The 22,589-nt window shown below is 38.0% G+C and overlaps 1 protein-coding gene across 6 annotated transcripts; it reads right to left on the bottom strand.

Moving 5' to 3' along the window:
- Positions 1 to 229: 229 nt before the first annotated feature.
- On the bottom strand, positions 230 to 20,765 carry NIPA2 (NIPA magnesium transporter 2). 6 transcript variants are annotated; one of them, XM_070463920.1, is made up of 9 exons: positions 20,522 to 20,765; positions 19,616 to 19,751; positions 17,859 to 18,046; positions 16,388 to 16,505; positions 11,956 to 12,186; positions 10,485 to 10,541; positions 4,628 to 4,718; positions 3,319 to 3,479; positions 230 to 1,677 (listed from the first exon to the last, which is right to left on the bottom strand). In XM_070463920.1, the coding sequence occupies exons 5-9, from the start codon at positions 12,092 to 12,094 to the stop codon at positions 1,043 to 1,045; spliced, it is 1,083 nt and encodes a 360-aa protein (XP_070320021.1). In that variant the 5' UTR covers positions 12,095 to 12,186; positions 16,388 to 16,505; positions 17,859 to 18,046; positions 19,616 to 19,751; positions 20,522 to 20,765; the 3' UTR covers positions 230 to 1,042. The 6 variants fall into 6 exon arrangements, with proteins under 6 accessions (XP_070320021.1, XP_070320020.1, XP_020725106.1 ...); XM_070463919.1 differs by lacking the exon at positions 17,859 to 18,046 and adding an exon at positions 16,872 to 16,928; XM_020869447.2 differs by lacking the exon at positions 17,859 to 18,046.
- Between the last annotated feature and the right edge of the window lie 1,824 nt (positions 20,766 to 22,589).

Here is a 22,589-nt window from a genome sequence, read left to right as displayed (position 1 = left end):
GGTGAAAATGAGCGGTGTTTTTGAGGCCAGTGGATGACAGGTTTGAAGCTGGACAGAGGTTCATTACACTTGTTTTTGCACAGGTTTGATGTTTTCTGTAAACATTCTTTCCATGGACATTTTAACAAAACCAAAATAGTGGTCCAAACTCTTAAGCAAAAGTTAAGTGCTACAAAGAAATTATATTTTACAAACACCCTGTTTGTTCTAAACATTCAGACTTAGAAAAGATCTTTCAGTTTTTTTATTTCAACATGAGCTAAATTTAAGAATCTACCCTAGTCTTCTGACTTTATTTCCCAGTGTTGTTAAAAGAGCTAAATCACAGTATAACTCATTATGAAAATATATGGAAAAGTACAAGAGCTGATGTAAAATGGCAATCAAAGGTCCAGCCATCAAGGGATTAGAGTAACTGAAGAAAACCAGCCAGGCTGTAGTCTGACAAAGGATGTGCTGATTTAACAAGGCGTAACCTAGGAAGGCCATCAAATGTTCATGATGGCAACTCCCAGCCTGAGTACTTCCATGCAGTGATTTCCTACCTTTTTTTGTTTATAAGTTTCCTTCATTTAATAATTTAGGGGTCTCTTAAAGTTCAAAACTTATATAATTCACTAAATGGGAGTCATTTTTATAGGTAAGATAAATTACAGGATAATGTATTGAGTTAATTTTTTTAATCAAAAAGCCTTAAAATGATCAGGAATTGATAGAGTGGGCATGAAAAATGTACATTTCAGACTTTCATCACCCGTGGGGAAAAAAAGCATTTTTATAGACCTAAAATTGTCATTAGTGCATTTAGATTTTGGTGAAGGAAAATTTAAAATAACTCTACAATAATACAATGTTAATAGAAATTGGCCATGTATTGAGTCATCATTTAAACATAAGTAATTTCTTGGTCCAAATTAGTGAAACCTTAAAAAAAAAAAAGGATTGTCTCTAGAGAACATCATTTGAGAACAAGGCTTTTTCAGACACATTCTGATACTCAGATTCACTTTATAACAGTTATAGCTTAATTACATCTCTCCTACTAAAAAGCTGTCAGATTTCCATTTCTTCGGGAGATATTTTCAGCAGTGTGTTGTTCGATTCCACAGGTTAAGCTCTCTTCATTATTATTAAGAACTTCATACATACTAGAAAGACTGCCATTCACTGCTTTTTCGTCCTTCCGAAAAGACACAGGCAGACTTGACAGACTAAAGCTGACGTCTTTAAAGGCATGCAACAAGAATATTCCCACAATGATTGTAAAGAAGCCACTCAGAGTACCAATGACATCATCAACAGGCATATCTTGCCACTCCTTAAAAAGGATAGCTGAACAAGTTAAAACTGATGTTGTAAAGAACACGTAATATATTGGAGTCACGATAGAAGTGTTGAATATGTCCAGGGCCCTGTTCAGGTAATTAATCTGTGTGCTCACACAGACTATAAGGCTCAGCAGCAGAATCCAGGTCAGGGGATGTCGTAGCACAGGTTTTCCAGCAAACAGCTCTTTGATAGCAATGCCCAGGCCTTTAGCACAGGAGACTGAAACTGCCCCAATTACAGAGCAGATTGTGATATACACAAGAATGTTTGTCTGTCCATGGCGAGGTCCCACCACAAAGATTAATATCAAGGACACAATGACCACAAGTGTTGCAAAGACCACAAAACCTGGAGAAGGCAAAGAAAAATTATATTTAGTTAAATGTTTAAGTACTTGATAAGAAGGAGAAAAGGTATGGTCCTAAAATAAAAATTAGCTTTCTTTTGCTGCCCCAGCAAAAACACACTCATAATAATTTAGTTAGATGCACACACTGGAAGATTACGCTTCATGTTCACAAATTATACTACTAACATTTTTATAGTAATATCTTGGGCCTCATAATTATACAGATATCCCTTGATTAACATGGATTGAGTTGCATGGATCCAATTATTTGTGGATTTTTTTTTTCCAATAAATACAGTACAATACAATCTGAGGGCTGAACCTGTGGATGTGGAACCTCAGATATACAGGATGGACTATAAGTGGGTTTTCTCAGATATCCCTAACCTCTGTGTGGTTAAAGGGTCAAATGTATATCAAGGGAAATAGTATCAGGCTGACTCACAGCCATCCATCCAAGAACACTACTTCCACCCACTGGGGTGCTCTAATTCCAAGAATAGGTGCAATACAATCAGAACAATCAGAAACCACTGGAGAGAAATTATGAGATGACCTGGAATGCTCAATGATTTGGAGATGCTAAAGAACACTGTCTAACAGGAGCAAATTTTTAAAATATTTAAGGATCAACCACTGGGGTAAAAAATCAATAAGAGAACTTGACAATAACTGTCGGAATCCACGTTACATAGGAGACTTGAACCCAACATGATAATAGCTAATGACTGTGTAGCACTATAGGTCAGACACTTTTCTTAGCAATTTGCATCAATTAAGTCATTAAATTCTCACAATTACCCTGTAACACAGACACTGTCATTTCCAATTTTAAGATGAGGAAACAGCAGTTGTCTAATCTTTTAACTCTTCTAATTCTAGTAGTATGATTTTTAGAGAAGGAAACACAAAAATAAGAATTTGTAAGGAGATGATAGAAACATGAAAGCCAAAAATCAGAAGATAATAACTGATAACAGCAGATTCAAGAAAGCTGAATCCCACATCAGCAGTGATCAAAGATTAGAAAGTGACTCAGTGTGCTACGAAGAATGCTCTGAAGATACAAACTACCTCTAGAAGTGGATTGAAGAGGAGACTAAAAACAGGAGGCCTGGCTAAAGTCTTTTCAAAGAGCACTGAGACCACTTCAGATCCTTGCCCAGTTCTGAATGCCTGAGTGACTGGTCCCCTTGCCAGAGTGTATGGGAGGACCCCAGACCAGCTGAGTGTGTGGGGGCCTCACTAAAACAGGGGCTGGAGTAAGGCATATGTCTATGATGGTAGCCATCTCCTCTTCCCCACTCAAATCCTAGGATGCTGGCAAGCCAGATAGGAAACCTGGCTGGGAATCTAACCAGCCCAACTCCCAAGGCAGTCAAGGATCACTAGAGAGGGGCCAAAACAAACAGAAAAAGTCTTTGTTAGTTCAACGTAGACAGAGGGAAACTTCAAAGACAATAATGAAATGAGAGGAATCAAAGCAGTCAAAATCTGAAGTAAAAGGAAATACCCTGAGGTAGCTAGAGAAAGACCACACAAAGCAATGAAGACCCAGTGCAGCCAGAGATTTAACAAAAAATTATTTTTGAAAGAGAGTAGAATACAGTAAGACTAATAAAGTTTTTATTTTTTCATACCCGGATCTCCTAGCTTGTGAGACATTTCATTTAAAGTCTCAATCTCCTCTTCTTTTGGAGCATGAATGACCATAACTGTAGATCCCAGAATACTTAGCAAACATCCAATTTTTCCATGAAGATTAAGTCTTTCATTTAGAAAGTATGAAGAAAGAATGGCACTAAAATGAGGGAAAGATGGAGGATTATTAAATAATCAGCTACTTTTCTCATTTTTAAATATCAACACAACTTAAGAATTTAAGTTACTGAACTCAAACTAAAACACTGTGAGCTTAGAGAGTCTAGTTTTCAGCCAAGCTAAAGAAAATGCACATTCAATCATAAAATGGAAGTTTCTGGGAACCACCTGCTTCATCACACTCTAAGTCAGTATAGTTACCATCTTTCTACTGTAGGACATCAATATGAAATTTTACAATAAACAGAGCTATGATAAAAATTTAAGAATCTAGGTCCATTTGGACCTATCTGCTCAACTTTATCCTTACTGAGTGATGAATCCTTCATATATTTTAATTCCACATAACTTGCCTATAAATGACCAAGTTTTAATATTTTATAGCTAGTTTTATTGAAATCTTAAAAAAGTATAAACCTATAAATATAATGGCATAACAGAAAAGACATTACCATAATATATATTTATTACACATAATACATAAATAGCATCTTATATCTTTATATATTATGTACAATATACAGTTTCTTGAAAATTATATAATTTTGCATACAATACAGATTTATATAACTATTAATGTTAAAAAAAAAGGATAAAAATACCTATCAACCAACCAACTTCAGGAACACTAGCCAAAATCCAGACTTCAATATGGGCTTAGCTGTGTCGGCTAATGATTAAAATAACAGAAACAGGACAAGTCTTGGACTGTTCCTTCCAAAAAAGTATCCCAGGCCAGTCTTCAACCTTGCTCCAATTAATTATTTTCTAGAGAAGGTATAGAAATCTATTCATCACCAATCACCACCTACCAAAGTATACATGTGTCAAATGATAAATATTGTAACGAATGCAACTTGGAGTTTTAAAATACTGAAATTAAAGTAGAACTAGGGTTGACTCTAAACACAAGACAAAGCATAAAAGCATTTTCTCCTACAACTTGAGAGCAGACCTATTCGCAGAGAGTAACAATTCAAAAGCAAACTACTACACAGCATAAAAAAAGTCTCAAGGTTGTTTAAATATAAATTAAACTGAGCATGTGTAATTGTGTAATTAGCAGGTACTGAATACCTTACTGAAACATTAACTGCTGTTTCTACACGTGAAGAGGAGGGTCCTTACCTTACCAGGACACTGAGTGCTCCTAACGGAGTAACTAGGGTGGCTGGTGCAAAGGCATATGCAGCAAAGTTGGCCACCTCGCCAGCTCCCACTTGGAGAAAGACAACAAAAGAAAACGCTCAGACAGGAACACATTTAGTCAAAATGGAAAAGCCTGCATTTACATAATTTTTAAAAATACTATTTAAATTGTTATCCATAAGGGTTCGCCTGTAAATTATCAACATTAGAAGAGAATTCAAACCAATTAGAAACCATACAAACCTATAATTTTAACGGAAAATATCTAATTTTTATGTGGGGTTTTTTGTTGTTGTTGGGCTGCGTGGCTTGTGGGATCCTAGTTCCCCAACCAGGGATCGAACCAGGGTCCTCAACAGACAGCACTGAGTCCGAATCACTGGGCTGCCAGGCAGCCCTGTGTATGGGTTTTTTAATTAAAAACTTAGTATTTATATCCTATGAAAACCAAAAAATCAGCTTAAACAAATATAAAAGCTTTTTTTACTAGCTCTTTTCTTTTTTAAAACCCAACTCTTATATTCAAAAGATATTCTTGGGTTGCTACTATGTGTCAGATGTTTAGGCATGAGGGAAAATAAAGATATTGCTCACCTAAGACATTTTAGTGAGGGAAAACAGACAAAACATACAAGTAAAGTGTGCTATTTAGAAAACAAAGGGAAAGGAATGAAGAGCTGGTGACAGGCAGATAATGGTGCCAGGCAAGGGTGCTTGGACAGGAAATTTTGATCAGTCAGATATGGACTGAGGGATTTACCAGCACCTATGTGTGTGGGGGAAACGGAGAGACATCTCAAGCAGCAAGAGTAAGTACAAAATTTTGACTCAAGACCATGTCTCACATGCCTGAGCAGCAAGGAAGCCAGAGTGGTTCCTACAGAGCAAGCATTCGGGGAGTAGTCAGGGAGAACAGGACCTTTGTGAGTCTCTCAATCGATTTCATTTGAGCTGAAAAGCCACTGAGAAAGTTTATCAGGGGAGGCACATGTGATCACATAAAATCACTCTTGGCTACTGTTTCCCAAAATGGTTACGCTGAATTTCCCCTAGCAGTGTCTGAGCGTTTCCTTTGTTTCTCACTCTCATTTGCTAATCTGTTAATGGGAAACAGGATTATTCTATTATGCTTTGAATTTGCATGCCCCCTTTTCATATGCTTATTAGCCAAGTTAAATCTTTTAGTGAAGTAGTTTGGGTTTTTTACCAGCTTATCTATTAGGGTATTTGTTTTCTCTTATTGCTTTTAAGTAATTCTTCAACATTATTTTCTCAGCTCCAAAAAAAGTCTTTGATATTTCCCCATTTTGATGTTTACTGTGGGCTTCCCAGGTGGCTCCAGTGGTAAAGAACCCACCTGCTAATGCAGGAGATGGACGAGAGCCCTGGGTTGGGAAGACTCCCTGGAGGAGGACATGGCAACCCACTCCAGTACTCTTGCCTGGAGAATCCCATGGACAGAGGAGCCTGGCAGGCTACAGTCCACAGGGTTGCAGAGTCAGACATGACTGAAGTGACTTAGCACCAAACAATTGTTGGTTTTGGCATTTTTTTGGCTTAGAAATCCTTTATCATCTTATCAGCTTTAATTCACCTAAATTACTAATTTGAAGTGGTTTTAGTCATGAATAGCTGAATTTCACTGAAATCATCTCATATAATTTTTCTCCTTCAATTTAACACAGTAAATTACAGTGACTTGTTTTCCAAGATTATGCCAATTTTGCATCTGCAGAATAAATCTAACTTGCTCATATTATTTTGTGATTTTTACATATAGGTTTGTAAATGAGACTAGACCTTATTTTTCCCTTCTTATTCTGTCCTGATCAGGTTTTGGTATTAGGATTACACTAGCTCTTTAAGAAGAGTGAGGGAACCTCTTTTTCTATTATTAGGAAACTTCTTAAGACTACAATTATTTCTTCTTTAAATGACTGTGTAATTTACCTATGAAACTATCTGGGCTCAGGATTTAGTATATGCAAAGGTTTTAAAACTACAGCTTCAACTGGGTTAAGTTAGAGAAGTATTCGTTTTCTATTTCCTCATGAGTATTGATAAACTTTACTTTTCCATAAATTTTATCTATGTTTTTTATCAACTGGATATTTTTCATAATATCCTGTTAATGTCTATGAAACCTTAATTACATCACCTAGCTATTCGATCTTTTCCTTTTCTTGATCAATTTCAACAAAAGGTTTGTTAAGTTCATTATTCTGAGCATTGACCCAAATGTCACTTTAATACCTTGTTTTTCTATTTAAATACTTTCAGCTCTTCTCTTTACTCCTTCTATATTTCAGGGTTTATTCTACAATTCTTTTTCTATTTTCTTCAACTAGATGCCTCATCCTTCTTTTCAATTATATTTATTTGAAACCATAAATTTTACTCTACTTCAGTTATATTACATAAGTTATGACATTTTGTATTCTGTATTAACATATTGAAGTATTGTTTAAATTAAACATACTTTTAAAATATTTTCTAATTTCCATTCTGACTTCTTTGAACCACGGGTTACATAAAAGTGTATTTCTAAATTTCTACATGTAATTTTCATGTTATATTTTTGTTACTGATTTCTAATATAATGATAGTGATCTGTGAAAAAACTTCATTAAATCCTTTGAAAAATTTCAAGACTAGGCTTTATGGTCCAGCAAATAGTTCATCTGCATCAATATTCCGTATCACTTGAAAATAATGTAGACCTGAAGTTGTTGAGTTCAGTGAGTTAAATCTGCTGTTCAGATTTTCTATCACCTTAAGAATTTTACTCTGCCTGTCCCATCAACTGCTCACTGTCATATTAAAATCTCACTATATGAGTTTGGATTTGTGTATTTCTCCCTGCTGTTCTGTCAACTGCTGCTTTGTATTTCAAGGCCACATTATTATTTTTGTTTGTTTATTTATGGCTATACTGGGTCTTCGTTGTTTGCCTGTGCAAACATTCTTCAGTTTTTGGTGAGCGGGGGCTACTCTTCATTGTGGTGCACAGGTTTCTCATTGCAGTGGCCTGTCGTTGCAGAGCACAGGGTTAAGGGCTTAGGAGTTGACATACAGGCTAAACTGCTCCGCGCCACGTGGGATCTTCCCTAACCAGGGATCAAACCCATGTCCCCTGCATTGGCAGGCAGATTCTTATCCACTGTGCCACCAGGGAAATCCTCAAGGCCATATTTTTAAATAAAGTCAGGACTGATAAAACCTCCTGAGTTGAACCCTTTGTTTTTAAGAAAAATCCTCTATATCCAGTGTTGTTTTGCTATGAAGTATATTTTTTCTAAAATAATAACAGAAATGTCAACTTTCTTTAGGCATGTTTTTCCATCCTTCTTTTCAGCCATTTTATATCCTCATGTTTTATAGTGTACCTTACAACAGGCATGTAATCTTTTTATCATTTGTTTTTATAATTCCGATAGAATAATTTTTGCCTTTAACTGGGGCATTTCATGCACAGTCGTTGACAGATCTGGATTTAAATATACCTGTGTCTGACTCATGTTGATGTTTGGTAGACAACAACACAACACTGCAAAGCAACTGCCTTTCAATTAAAAATAAATTTAAAAAATAAATGTACCACATTTTAAAAGATTTTCAAGAGTTTAAAGATTAATAATGCAATACTTCAAATATTCAGAAAAACAGAATAAAATATAAATGACAGCTATATATCCACCACCCGAGTGGTATCACCCTTCTTAGAGCAGTTCACAAGTTCTCTCTTTCCAAAGCGGCCTGCTATGGAGTCTGTAGTTACCTCTAGGGCAGAAGTATCTCCATCTCATCCTGAGTTTTGTGTGTTTCCCTGATGCTGGCTACGTAATTCTTAACTATCATGTTGACTCTTTAATGCTTTTAAGAGGATGCTTTTCCATATCCTGTCCAGTCTTTCAACTTGTTTTCAGCAAGTCTTATTAGTTTCATCTTCAAAACACATCCAGAATTCTACCACTTCTCACCACACTAACTGCCATTACTCTGGGTCCATGCTATTATCACCTCTTACCGAATTATTTCAATAGCTTCTTACTGGTTTCTCTCTTTTGCCCTATGCAGTCTATGCCTCAACACAGCAGCCCAAGAGTTCCTATTAAAACCTGAGTCTGTACATGTTACCCCTTGGTTCAAACCTCCAATAATTCCCCATCAAACATAAAAGTCAAAGTCTTTCCTGTGACATACGAAGCCCCATGTAATCTAGGCCCTCATTACTTCTCTAAACTTACCCTCACCCACTGCCCTGCACTCCCACACTATCCTTACCTCTTTAATGTCTCCTGAGGTTTTAGTAATCCAGTGCTGTACAACAAAGCACCCCCAAAACTGGCAGCTTAAAACAGCAAATGTCAGCCATGTTTTCTGTTGGCCAAGACAATGATTTCTCATAGTTTCTGCCGATCAGCAGGTACTTCTTCACTCAGGGTCTTTCAAAAGGTTGCAGGCGAGACATAATCTGGAGCCTAGACACATCTAGACATCTAGACACAGTCTGGAGGACTCACATCCCAAGTAACTCACATGACGAGTAAGTCAGTAGCAGATGCAGCCTGGGGACCGGGCCTCAGGCTGACTGTCCTCCAGCACAGACTTGGCTTCAGAATGACCAATCCCATCAATCAAGGCAAAACCTTAACGCCTCTGATGACTTAAGTCACAAGTCATCAACTCTGTTGTATACTTTGATCACACCGCATTAACTCAGTGTGAGAGGAGATAATACAAAGCTGTGACTACCAGGGAGCAAGCTTTGCGGGCTATCTTGGGTTCTGCCTACCACATTTTAACCTGCCAGGCATGGTCCTGCCTCGCCGCCTTCATGTTTATTATTTCCTCCTGCTTAAAATGTTCTTTCCTGTGAAAAGTCTTTCCTGTGACGTACCATACCCACATCGTCAGTCCCTCACTTCCTTTATCTTTCACTCAAAATATTATCTTTCCAGTGAGGCCTGCCCTGGCCCCTCAGCTAAAATATAAACCTATCACCCTTCATTTTACTACATCCCTTCTCTACGTACTACTAGCAAATGTCAGCATTTATCACTAACACACATTTTAGTTTTATCCTCTTTACTGTTGTCCACCTAGAAAGTTAAGTCTCCTGTGGGTAAGAATTTTTCTCTTTATTCTGTTTATTATATCTCTAGCACCTAGAACACCTGACATACAAAAAATGGTCAAGAAGTATTTGCTGAATGAATAAATTGTCTCTTTGATATTTCAACTGCCCTTAGAAAAAATTTTTACATAATTTAATCATGAATATTTTGAAAGCTCAGCATCTTAAGGACCACTCTTTCTATGTACCTTTTAAAAGACAATCATCAGAGTCCCCTCACCTGCCCCCTTGCACTCCTCACAAGCACACTACATTAATAAACCTACTTCTTGCCTATCAAAAAAATAATACATAAATACACAAAATGTAATCATCAAAGTATGCATGGAAGTCTTACCAAATGCATATCTCCTTTCTAATTTGGAATGAAAATCAATGGAAGGACAGGAATTAAAAACAGGATGCTTTCTATGATCTTTCACTTTCAAAATCACCTTAAACTGAGCATAATTTTTAAAAATACATATATATGTCAGACATGTTTTAATCAGACATAAGTTTTCTCATCCAAATTAAATAAACTATTAAACTGTTAAGTGACTTATACAGGCTTAAATTTTACATATTTGGGGTTTTGTTCATCAAAAAACCCCAGAATTCAGTTTTAAAATTTGCTGATAATATAAGACTGTAAAATGGTATACATAGATACTTCAATATACACCTATAGCATTTTCTTGAAATATCCTCTATACATACTTGACAGCAGTCCAGCCCACCACAACCATTCTTTGAGATATGCATGGCCACCTTGACCTGTCAATGAAAACATATTTCACTTCTTTGGAAGATTATTGGACTTTAGTATATTTATGACAACAACTAGTAATTACAGATTTTAAAATATTATTTGCTCATTATAATTATATTGAATAACGGTTTCATCATGATTACACAGGGGATTTCTTAGATAGTATTTTTATGGTTATCTTAAAAAAGGGGGTGTGAGGATCATAAGAATGTGAATGAAGGAGTTAAATCAATCCTTCTATTTCAGTTCATACTTCATGCTTTTGTTTTGTGAACTTACCTTCAATAGACAAAGTGAACCAATCAGAAACAGCCCAACTTCTAGTGAATTAGATAGTGGAGAAGCCATTTAGGTGTGGGTTAGCCCCACTTATGAGGCAGTAACCCTAGAGAAAAGGCTCCTTTATTGACCAGAACATAAAAAGATTGAGAACTGCTCACAGTTTGAAGCTTCCAGGATGTTCATCCTGCCTTTTCCTATAGACAACCCTTCACTCTAGACCAAACTAACAAAATTCGGAAGCAATCAGTACTTAAGCCATTATTCAAAAGAAAAAGTCAGTGTGAATGAACACTTTGATAAGCATATCCACATGGAAAATGTGAGTACCTGACTTAGGAATGAGGATATACTTGTTCAAATAGTACATGCCAATACTTTCTCCCTTCTGCACTAAATCCAATACAGGTCATTATTTTAAGAGCTTGATTATGTATGGCTATAGAAATGGCACAGAAAAGAAGAAGAAGGTAAATTTTTTTTTTTTTTACTGCCAAAGCAGATTTTCCTATGAGAATAAAACTGGGTCTAAAACTGAAACAGAGGGTGAATGACAGAACATAGCCAGAATGCAACATAAAGCTGGAAGCTATCATGATACACCAAAGTCAGAGGGAGTTCACTCACATCAGGCATTTCCCAGGGTCTCATGGCTTGTCAGTAGTTTCTGGGGATCAACCTATACCACCAACCAGAATTTCACTCAACTGAGTACATTTCAACCCAAAGAAGCCAGCTCTCCTCCCTGCTAATTTGAGATCAGGAAGGAAAATGTCTAAGGAAAAAACAAACTTTTACTATCATGGACAAAAAAGCCTAGTCTTCAATAAGATTCTGATTCTATCCATATAACCTCATTTCCTTCTCTGTAGACATATCAAAATTTAAAGAAAGGGCTGGATGCTAATTGGGTATTGGTCCCTATTCCCACTTTGATAATAACTGCAAGAGTGAATAGTTAACTTATTTTGACAACTTTTTATTTTTATTACAAAAATGATTCTCTATAAACATTTACAATTCTTATAAAATCCAAAGTTTTGAATATAGTCATTAGGAATGAAGATATAGTAGCCACATATCAATTCAAAGGAACACACTGATGCCATTTCAGAGTCACACAGGGCATAAATTACCTACCTGCTCTCATGGAGCCTTTTCTGGCAAGTCGCAGAAGGCCTTTTTTTTTCAAAATGAAACTCCCTCCAATGAAAATACTGGAACTCATAGCCAATCCCAGACCAATGTAAAAGTCATACTTTCCATGCCCCTGGCTCATTTCGCTTGTTACTTAAAAAGCTACTGTGAATCACATTGATCAAGAACAGAGAAACTGTTGGTGCTGGAGGCAGGATGATGCAGTCTTCAAATCTAAAGAGGGAAAACAAAAAGGAAATTTTCACAGAATGACAGCATGCATGATCATTGCAAAATTTTACTGTTTCTTTTATCATAAAATAATACTTTTTATTACTATTAATAACATTTAACATATAAATAGCATATAATTACCATTTTTATTTAGCACTAATCTAATTATATATCTTCCAATTATGGAAAAAGATGGGATTGTGATATAAAACCAAACTTAAAAACTAGGACTTTCCTGTCAGTCCAGTGGTTAAAACTCCGTGCTTCCACTGCAGGAGGCAATGGTTCAATCCCTGATCAGGGAACTAAGATGCTGCATGCTGTGGGGTGCAGCCAAAAAAGAAAAAACACTGAACTGATAGAAAATTCTGAAAGGTGGGGGTTAAGAGGTAGGGAAAGGGAGTGAAAGTGGTCAAAAGGTACAACCTTCAAGTTATAAGATTAATAAGTGACATAGTTAACAACACTGTATTGCACAGGCTAGTGGATGTGGCTAGACAGTAGATCTTAACTAATACAATGTTACATACCAACTATAATTCAATAAAACAGGAAAAAGTAAAAAGTAAAACTATATTTAAATTGATTTTATAAACTCTGGTTTCCTATTTCAAAATTGTTTCCTGTCTTATCTGCATAGTCCATAGTTAACAAGCTTTCCTAAGAAAAAAAAACTCAGAATGAAAATGAGGCATAAAAATACACAAATCTAGTTTACAAAAACATTTACCAATTTTACAAATGTGTCTTTTTGAATACTCTATACAAAGAAACAAAAAATTTTCTCAAGCATACACTTTCTTCTTAGAAATCTATGTAGATATAAGTATATGGTAATTTATTTCTTATGTAGCCCATTCAGGAATGTGTAAGGAGAAGGCAGATGTCACATTATTTTGTTGTAGTAGAGAATGAAGTCTAACAGACAGACGTTTGTCAGGGTGTGTGCGCGGTACTGTTGGCTCTTTTAGAAAAAGGAGGGCCATGGAACCTACAAGACTCAAGCTGTAAGACCAGAAAGGATGCAGTGGCTTACCAAAGACTACAGTTTTTTTCAAATAGCCTCACAACTCTGATGGCAAATGAACTAAATTGGGTAGAAAAGCTGAGGAAAAAGCACTTACTCAGCTACAAGGTTTACAACTGGTTATAACTACCTACCAGCCCAACTTTCTGGTATGTCCTGAGATTTTTTTAGTCCCACAATTTAACAACTGAATCCCAGAATTAATCTACAATTCAGTCAGGATCCTTAGTCATTAACCCTCACTGACCAGCCATATTTTTTTTCCATTCTTCAGGTTATAAGACTCTGGCCTTTAACAAAAGCAACTTAATTTCCTATCTACCTAGCCCCTCAATTACCTTATCCATCCACTCAAATAGTTTTTACTGAACATACGTTATGTGCACAAAGCAGTATGATAAGCTGTTTGGATAAAATGGTACTAGCTTTTAGACTTTAGTGGGGAGACAGGTAAGGGACAGATTATAACAAGGGGTTGGGAGATAAGTGAAATAGGTGAGGGAGATTAACAGGCACAAACTTTCAGGTACAAATAAAAATCACTGAGATGAAATATACAACATGGGGAACATAGTCAATACCAATGTAGTATCTTTTTATGGTGATAGATGGTAACTAGGTTCATTATGGTGATCGTTTTATAACAACATAAAAAATACCATAATTAATCCTGAAATGCATTTCTAAGGTCCCAGGCTGCTGAAATAGTGAATTAATTGCATCCTTAAGCAAATGAGACAACATAAAAGTGGCTCAAATTTTTTTTTTAAATATTTTGCACTTGGAACATAGCATTGTGAGTCAATTATACCAAAAAAAAAAAAAAAAAAAAAAAACCTTTCAATACTAAACTTCCAGGTATGAAAAAATACCTTAAAAACAGTACTTACTGTAATTGCATAATAAAGTTTGACAATTTTCTTAAACACAAAGGAATGAAACCCTTTGCTATAGTTTTTCACATCTAGTGGCTTAGTTTGAATCAATTCCTTTATTTCTCCTTATTAATAAATATACAAAAAATGAAATAGAAGTTCTAAATCTATAATTAAACTGCTCTATCACCAAAATAAAAAAAAGATTAAAACAAAATAAAAAGTGTGTTTAGAGGTTCCCACCATACCCTACAACTTATTTATCCATGTTTATGACTTTATGACTCAGTTACCCTCAGAAGGCCAGCTTCTGGGCTCTTGCACAAGAGTCACCTTTATTTATCCTGTGTGCCAAGCTATCTGGCAATCTCAAAATATGTCAGATGTTTTCTGGGTGAATACTGATGAATGAAATCATATGACTGGCCCTAAAAAATAAAGCTGGCTATTTATGAGTAGTCACTGATAGAAAACCACTGCATCATTCAGCTTAGCATTCTAAAACATAACCACTGTAAAACATAGACTATAAACTGAAGAACTGTAAAAAGTTGTCAAAGTATGCTGGGAAGTAATAGTACCACATACAAATGAACATGCAAAGATAATAGCAACAATGGCTGGAAAATGAGAGTAAAGAAACCTAGCCACCACTGAACACTTCAGCCTACTTGGCAGATACAGCCATCTAATGAGCAAGAGTTACCTAACTTAAATGAACCCTCCTCCTTTAACCACTATGTTCATGGAACAATGTTCGTAATTATCATTCAAGTTCCACTGAGGAAGCAACTAGTTGTATCTTTGAAAATCCCCCTTCTGAAGGTTTGACTAAAACAAGCCAACTTATAGTCTGAATATCCTAGAATCAATAAAACAGAACCTTGTTATCTGCAAGGACCATACTCAGAAACAAGCCAAGCTATATTATATCTATAATTCCAATCCCATTGTAAGGATAGCCTCACAAATCCAAATTTAGACTTTAACTATATAAAACTGACCTTCAAATACCAAACATGTAGCTACCAACTTACTAATATTTACTAGTGCTTAAAGTTAACTTTCCAATAAATGGCAAGTTACAAGTAACGTAAGGTATAAAATTAAGATCCAATATGTTGTGCTGCCTTGACAGCTGGTAAAACTGGGGTGACTTAACCACAAGTTTCGGTCCCCCACGACTCTGCTTTTACGGGTAGGTCCCAAAGTCAAACAGCCCTCCTTACCATGGAGACCAGGCACACTTCCTGCTATCCCTGAGCAGTGAGCTTCACTGCCTTGACAGATTGCAGAATTATTAAAGCAAGCCAACCACATCCTCCGGCAGGAATCTCCTGCTTGCCCCACAGAGGCCCTGGCTCTCTACTCTGCAGCATGTGTGTGGCCCTGTGTAGTCTGTCGTGTATCCTCCTAGAAATGTAAAAGTGACTAATGAATTGCTGTCTAAGAAACTGCTCTCTTATGCCCAGTGTTAATGTCATGGGGAGGAAACCTTCTCCAGCAACAAGGTGAAGAAAAGACGACTAAACCAACACATTATATCAGAATATTACTTTATCCTGTGATCACTGGAAGTTCACTGTTCTTAACTTTACTATGTCTACATATAAATTTTCTCTATATTTTACATAAAGTTGCATGATGCTATTTAAAATCTTTTCCCCTCCTTTTTTATTGTTACTGACTTATTGGGGAAAGCTTCAAGCATACAGAAGATGGATTTTTTTGATCAGTTGGGTCAATCTTATTATGCACATGGCTTTGGAGAGCTGTACCCCTCATTCTGAATTCATTTCCAAACACAGAATCATGGCTCCCTTCAGACAAGTCATCACTGCCCAGACATACCACAGCCCCTCACATCCTTCTTTCCACTATGTAAGAGGATGCTCTTCACTTCAGGCCAGGTCACACTTCAAGTTGTACTATAAAGACTTGTCCAGTAGCTACAGTCCATAGGCATTTTCTCTCCTGTGCAATTATTTACAGACAGGTTCATAAAATTTATTTCCCACTACTACTCTTATCTTTGAAGATAAATTCTAAGTTTCTTAAAGACAATGACTAGTTCTTCATGGTGGTTTCCCTAGAAAAAGGCACTCATACTGGCAAATCTGATTCATAAGCTTTTCTAAAATTAAGGTTATTTGTTGTATGTGTTTGTTCACTTACTGAATACACCAGTGTGTACATGGGTGGGGAAGGATGCCAAGTAACATAAAAGTTGCATACCATCAAGTTATAAAGCAGCCTTCAGCCACTAAACTAAGTAAATGAATCACCTCATTTGACTTACACAGCAATGAGTCAGAATCTGTTTCGAAGTGCAGAGAAGTTCTTCCGTGCTACGTGGGGACAACAATGAACACCCAGAAGGATGTTGAACTCCCAAAGCAGCAGCCAATGATATAGATCTGTGGGGAATGTTACACAGAAAATGAAACAAAATTAAGGGGTCTAATCCGATGCAAAGAATGTGAATACAGAATAATGTAGAAGAATCGACTAAAAGATTGGTGGGTCTTGATGCTCAATAAAACATGAAATTCAGAAGACTATCTTCATTTGGATTTGTTGTTAATGTTGTATAGCTTTTGACTATTGCATTTATGAACATGACTACATATAAATGATTTCATTTTAAAAACCATGTTGCATTTAGGTATCTAATACTTTTTATAAAAATATTATTTTTTGTTCAATTAAAAAAACAGAAAGGAAAGAAAATGGACATCAGCATGAATGTCCTAAAAGGAATATTTGCTCTACTATTCTCAGACCTGATAATGTTCTGTTCCCACTCTGTATAACTGAAGGTCAATCACAGCCAGGAGAGCCTGAAACAGAGATTATTTTTTATTTCTCAAGGATTCGCTTCAGGCAGAGCCAGGTTTTAAAAACAGTTAAACAAGAAAACTTGCTAAGTTTCACCTCAACTAGGTTCCGAAACTAGAAATGGCAAGTCCCAGGTGATAACCTGCCCATCTTACCTCTCAGAGGGACTCAGGTGAAAGGGCCTACTCCGCTACCCCTGACTGTTAGTTTAATTTTTGTGGAGTCTGTTCAATAGCCATACACTAAGCAGCACACGCCCCAGGCACTGGCATTATAAAGATGACCAAAAGTTCCTGTCCTCAAGGATTCCACAGCTAAGTAAGAATTCGGAAAATACACTATTCAAATTTTAAACACACTTCCAACTTTTAAAAACTTCTAGAATTTTCAGCTTGTTCTAACAGGCACTTAATTTTCATAACTGAGTTCACTAATATCTCTGAACACTTAACTGTCAACTTTCATCAAATGCAATTATGTCAAAAATGAAATACAGCTCAAAGGAAAAAAAATATGAAACTGGTCCACTTCCTTCTAAATCACAGAGAACATACAATTGAAGGAAAACATGAACCCGTATTCTAACACCTATATGAAAAGCCTGAAATAAGATCTGTTCCGGGAGTCCCTGGCAATCTAGAGATCAGGACACAGTGCTTTCACTGCCCTAGCCCCAGGTTCAATCCCCGCACAGGGAGAGATCTTACAAGCTGCAGCACAACCCCCCAAAAAAAAACAAAAAAAAAAGAAAGAAAGAAAAAGATTTGCTTTGCAAAATGACATAATCAATTTCACAGTTAGCTAACTTTAAAAATTATACCTATTTATTTAACAGCTTTAAACTTGCCACAGCACTTTTGACATTTCACTTTCACAAGAGCTTACATGTGATAATGTTAAGTAACTTCTCATGCAGCTGGTGAGTAGCAGACCTGGGATCAGAAAATGAGTCTCCTCATCCTCAGCCTTTCGCGTTTTCCATCAGTTTCCTTTTAGTTCCCAAGTTGGAACACAATCAAGGGGCAACTCAAACCAGGTTCTCAGTGTAGGTCAGTCTTCATGCCCAACCTGCTTCTCGTGTTCCAACTGTGGCTTCATCATCTTTCATCACCCAAATTGCCTACAATGGCCAAGGGTGCCAGATGGATTCTCCCTCTGAGAGAAGCCAGCCACTGGCTGGCTACCCACTATTTACAGAAAGAATTTCAAATTCTGTAATCCAATATTTAAGACCTTTCACCATTTGCTCCAAATCTGTATTTTAAATCTCTACTTACTGTATTTCCTAAATACTATGGTTCCACCCTAGGTCAACACACTGCTGCCATTTTTACTTATTCCTTTCACTCCTCTGTATCTTTTTCACATTATTCCTTTCATCTTTAAAGACCTACTTCAAAAAAGCACCTCCACAATGAAGCCCTGCTTGAATTCCATAAACCAATTTTTTTCTGAATGTGCTAACCTTTATTCTGAATTTCTCTTTGGACACTTTTCCAGTCTCTATTATGAATGATTACTAATGTACATGACTCATACCCCCCTCACTGTGGCTCCCTATGGACAGTGGTATGCTTATCTCATTTACTCAGTCAACAAATAACTGATTTACAGTAAACGAATACATACCATGTTCAAAAACAGGGATACACAGTGAATACAGCAGACCAAAACCCTGCCCTAATGGAGTTTACCTTCTGTTGGTAAATAAGAACATTAATTTGGAAGGTGGTGAATGATACAGTGAAAAGTAAAGCACGTTAAAGATACTGAGTAATCTTAAAGATATTGGGTAATACAAAGTAATTGGTTTCAGGGGCTCCTATTTTAACTAAGTTGGTTAGGGGGCCTACTGGAGAATGTAACACTGCACAGAGGCTTGAAAGAAACAGTAAAAGAAAGAAGCGAGAGCAAAGGCACCAAGGCAGGAGCAAGCACACTGTTTCTTAGGAAAAGAAAGGCTGCTGTAACTGACACCAACTGAGTCAGAGGGCTTCCCAGGCGGCTCAGTGGGAAAGAACTGGCCTGTCTAGCAAGAGATGTGGGCTGGACCCCTGGCTCAGAAAGATCCCCTAGAGAAGGAGATGGCAACACACTGTAGTATCCTTGCCTGGGAAATATCTCGGACAGGGGAGCCTGGCAGTAGCAAAAGAGTCCAACTCCATTTAGAGACTAAACAACGAAAATTGAACCAGGGTAGGTGGGATACCACAACAAGTAGAAATATCCTCAAAAGAGTGTAATTGTTTCTTATTATTATGTTTCCCTAATCAAACTACCACTTATTGAACACCTCTGGTGACACTGGTGTGATTGATACACATTATCAATCCTGGTGATTGATATACATTAATTCTAATCCACACAATAATGAGAAAAAGCTATCATTACCCCCCCACTTTTTAGGTAAAGAAACCAAACCTCCCAGAGGTTAAATCTCAAGTAGAGGATCACATAAAAGTTGCACAGCCTGAAATGGAGCCTAAGTGTTCACTGAACTCAACTTCTATACAGACTGCCCACATCTAAGAGTGCTCATTATTTACTTCTGCTTGGTTTACACAGCTTTAATTTTTTCCAGCCTCTCCCCGGGCTAATTACTTTTAAACATAGTAACTTCAAATACTATGGAACCTAACGTTCCAATCCTATTTAGCAACAGTAATTATAAATTAAAATTTTAACTTACATGTAAGTTTAATATGGTCTCTCTTATGAATAAAAGGCTGGAAGAGGTTAGAGATGACTTATTCATTCTCATTTCCTCGTAAATAAAACCCTTTATTCTCATTTAAAGTTTTAAGCCCTGGCAGAGTAGCTCCAGCCTGGAAAGAAGAAAATACAGAAGTAGCAAAAGGAATGAATAGTTACTGAACACTTTTTAAAATTTAGCTACTAGCCTCCATACTCATTTTACTTACCAACTAACATAAAACCTACTCAACTGAGCATAACATACTGCTTCAACAGACAGCTTACTGGTATGAAACAAAGATCTCTATTCTCTCATATTTAATGTTAGTACTTTAACAAAAAATGTACTAACTGGGTTCATGGTATATAGGGAATTTCCAGAAACAAAACTAAAACATAGCGTGTAGTAAACGAGTTGAAAAATCTAGAAAAGAGATTCAAGAGACAAACACAAAATCAAAGGTATAATGAATTTTGTTCAGTTGTACGGAGAAGGAGAGAGGGTTCACTGACTTTATAAAAGTTAGGAAATTAAACAGGCCATGCTCAAAACGTTACAATGACATCTAAGGCTTGTTCAACTATCAGTTAATATCTCCGTGGTAGCTGAAACAATATTTTAGAACTCATAACAAAATGAAACTATTTTAATGAACTTAATGAACAGGCGCCCCGAAAATGCCAGGCCAGGTTTCCGTGGGATTTATTGGCAATCCAATTAATGTGGAATTACTCGATTCAGGTTACGGGGGAAATTACTTCCACCTCAGAACACGCGTGGCTCAGTGTCTCCAGAGAAAAGAGGCGCCCCTGAGGAGTCCTTCCCGACCCAAGAAGGGCAGGCCTGCCCACAGTTAGCCCCTTCGCGCTTGCCGGAAATGAAGAAAAGTGGAGACCTCACCGAAGTTGGCAGGCCCGCCGCGCGGCTTCCCCTCCGCTATCCGGCCCGGGTCACCTCCGCTCACACCCCCACACAGGCCGCTCCGGCTACCCTCTCCTGAGTTCGCGCGGCCACCGCCTTCGTCTCCGTCCAGTGGGAGGTGCGAGCATCCAGGGCTGCAGCCGTGCACACCGCTTCCTCCATGGGGGAGCGCCCAGGGGAACTTGTCCCGGACGACCTCCCTCCCCCACCACCGCCGCCGCCACCGCCGCCACCACCGCCGCCACCAGGACCTAAAGAGACAGCGAAAGAGAACCTGGGCGCGGCCGAGTGACGCAAGAGGCAGCGCGCGCACGCGCAGTGCGGCGCGGCAAACGCCCCGCCCCCGGCGCGCCTTCCGGAGTAAGGGGCGGGACAGAGGAAGGTGGTCTGGATCGTTGGCTGACCACGTGATCAAAATCAAATCAAATCAGCATCAAGAAGTACCATGTGCGGTGAATTCTCACGCGCGGTTAGCACATGAAGCGACATCTCTAAGCTATCCTAGGGAAAGGTGCTCCGAGAGGGCAAGGGCGAGACTCGAGTGAGACCCGGAGGCCCGGGCGAGTAGGAGGCGGCCAAGGGGCGAAACCGAGTGCTGGGGGCGGGGCGGAGTTTGGCTCCGGGTAAGGCCTCTTAACTAACCGAATCCGAATCTCTTCGATACGTTCTTTGGGAGAGTTCACGGTTTGCTACAAAGCCGACCTCCCGACACTTGGGAAATTTATTTTTCATGAGATGCACGGGAAACGCACTGTTAAGCTGCCCTGCCTTGGCTTCTTCCGGAACGTAGAAAGTTCATGGGACCCATGACCATGGTTTCGTCAAAAAAGGACGAAGAGGACTCATTTATTTATTAGAAACCAGGAAGAGCAACTTTAGCTGGATCTGGAGTGAGACCTGCTAATAAAACAATAATACCTTGGTTACAGGTGCAATTCCTCTGAGGATATTTTTCTTTTTCCAGTTTTTGACTAGATGTGGGAACACTATTATTACCAAACTTAAATAATTTTGGGTGGGAATCTTTCTAATATGAAGTCTGTGCTTATTTAGTCAGAAAACGCCAAGTGTAATTTGCTTGTTTAGGACTGCAGTCTCATTGGACTATTACTATCTAGACTGCACAGTCCCTGACTACTCTGGTTTTGGTAACCATACAGCTTCTAATTTAAAAGTTTTTAGTCTGCCCTAAACTTGGCAACCAGACAACTGTCGTTTTTAGAATTGGCTCAGAGCAACTTTTTTGTTTACTATTTTGGTCTCACCTGTTCTATCTAGAGGACATGGTCAAATAAGCAATTACATTGACTATTGAAAGATAGTTGACAAGCTGGTCTCTAATGATGCAGTAGACTGTTAAAAATGGCTCTAATTCTGTACCCATCCGAGTGCCCACACATTTTGCAGAGTAGCTTTGCAGTTCTAATCCATCCCGACTCTGCCTTAGCCAAGAAAATGTGGTGGTTGCCAGCCTAAATTATGATAAGAAGCCTGGACTCGTTGGCTGGAGGAGGAGACCAGGTGGAGAGAGAACCTTGCAAAGCCACCTGACCCAGAGAATAGACATAGAGCCAGGTTGGTTGAGGTACATGAAACTGTCCTGTTGATCCATAGATACATGAGAAAGAATGAAGGAATCTTCTATTAAGCCACTCTTTTTGACATGAGTAGGTATGTAGCTGCTGCTGCTGCTAAGTCACTTAGTCATGTCCGACTCTGTGTGACCCCATAGACTTCAGCCCAGCAGGCTCCCCCGTCCCTAGGATTCTCCAGGCAAGAACACTGGAGTGGATTGCCATTTCCTTCTCCAATGCATGAAAGTGAAAAGTGAGAGTGAAGTTGCTTAGTCCTGTCCAACTCTTGGCAAACCCATGGACAGCAGCCCACCAGGCTCCTCCGTCCATGGAATTTTCCAGGCAAGAATACTGGAGTGGGGTGCCATTGCCTTCTCTGAGGTATGTAGCAATAACTAATAAATTCCAACAGGTACCTCTAGGAGGCAGATGGCTGTAATGAAAGCAGTGGCTAGTTCATATGAGTGAAAATG

This window comes from Odocoileus virginianus, unplaced genomic scaffold (assembly GCF_023699985.2).
Source record: "Odocoileus virginianus isolate 20LAN1187 ecotype Illinois unplaced genomic scaffold, Ovbor_1.2 Unplaced_Contig_9, whole genome shotgun sequence".
NCBI lineage: Eukaryota > Metazoa > Chordata > Mammalia > Artiodactyla > Cervidae > Odocoileus > Odocoileus virginianus.
This window is presented reverse-complemented; position numbering and strand designations above follow the sequence as displayed.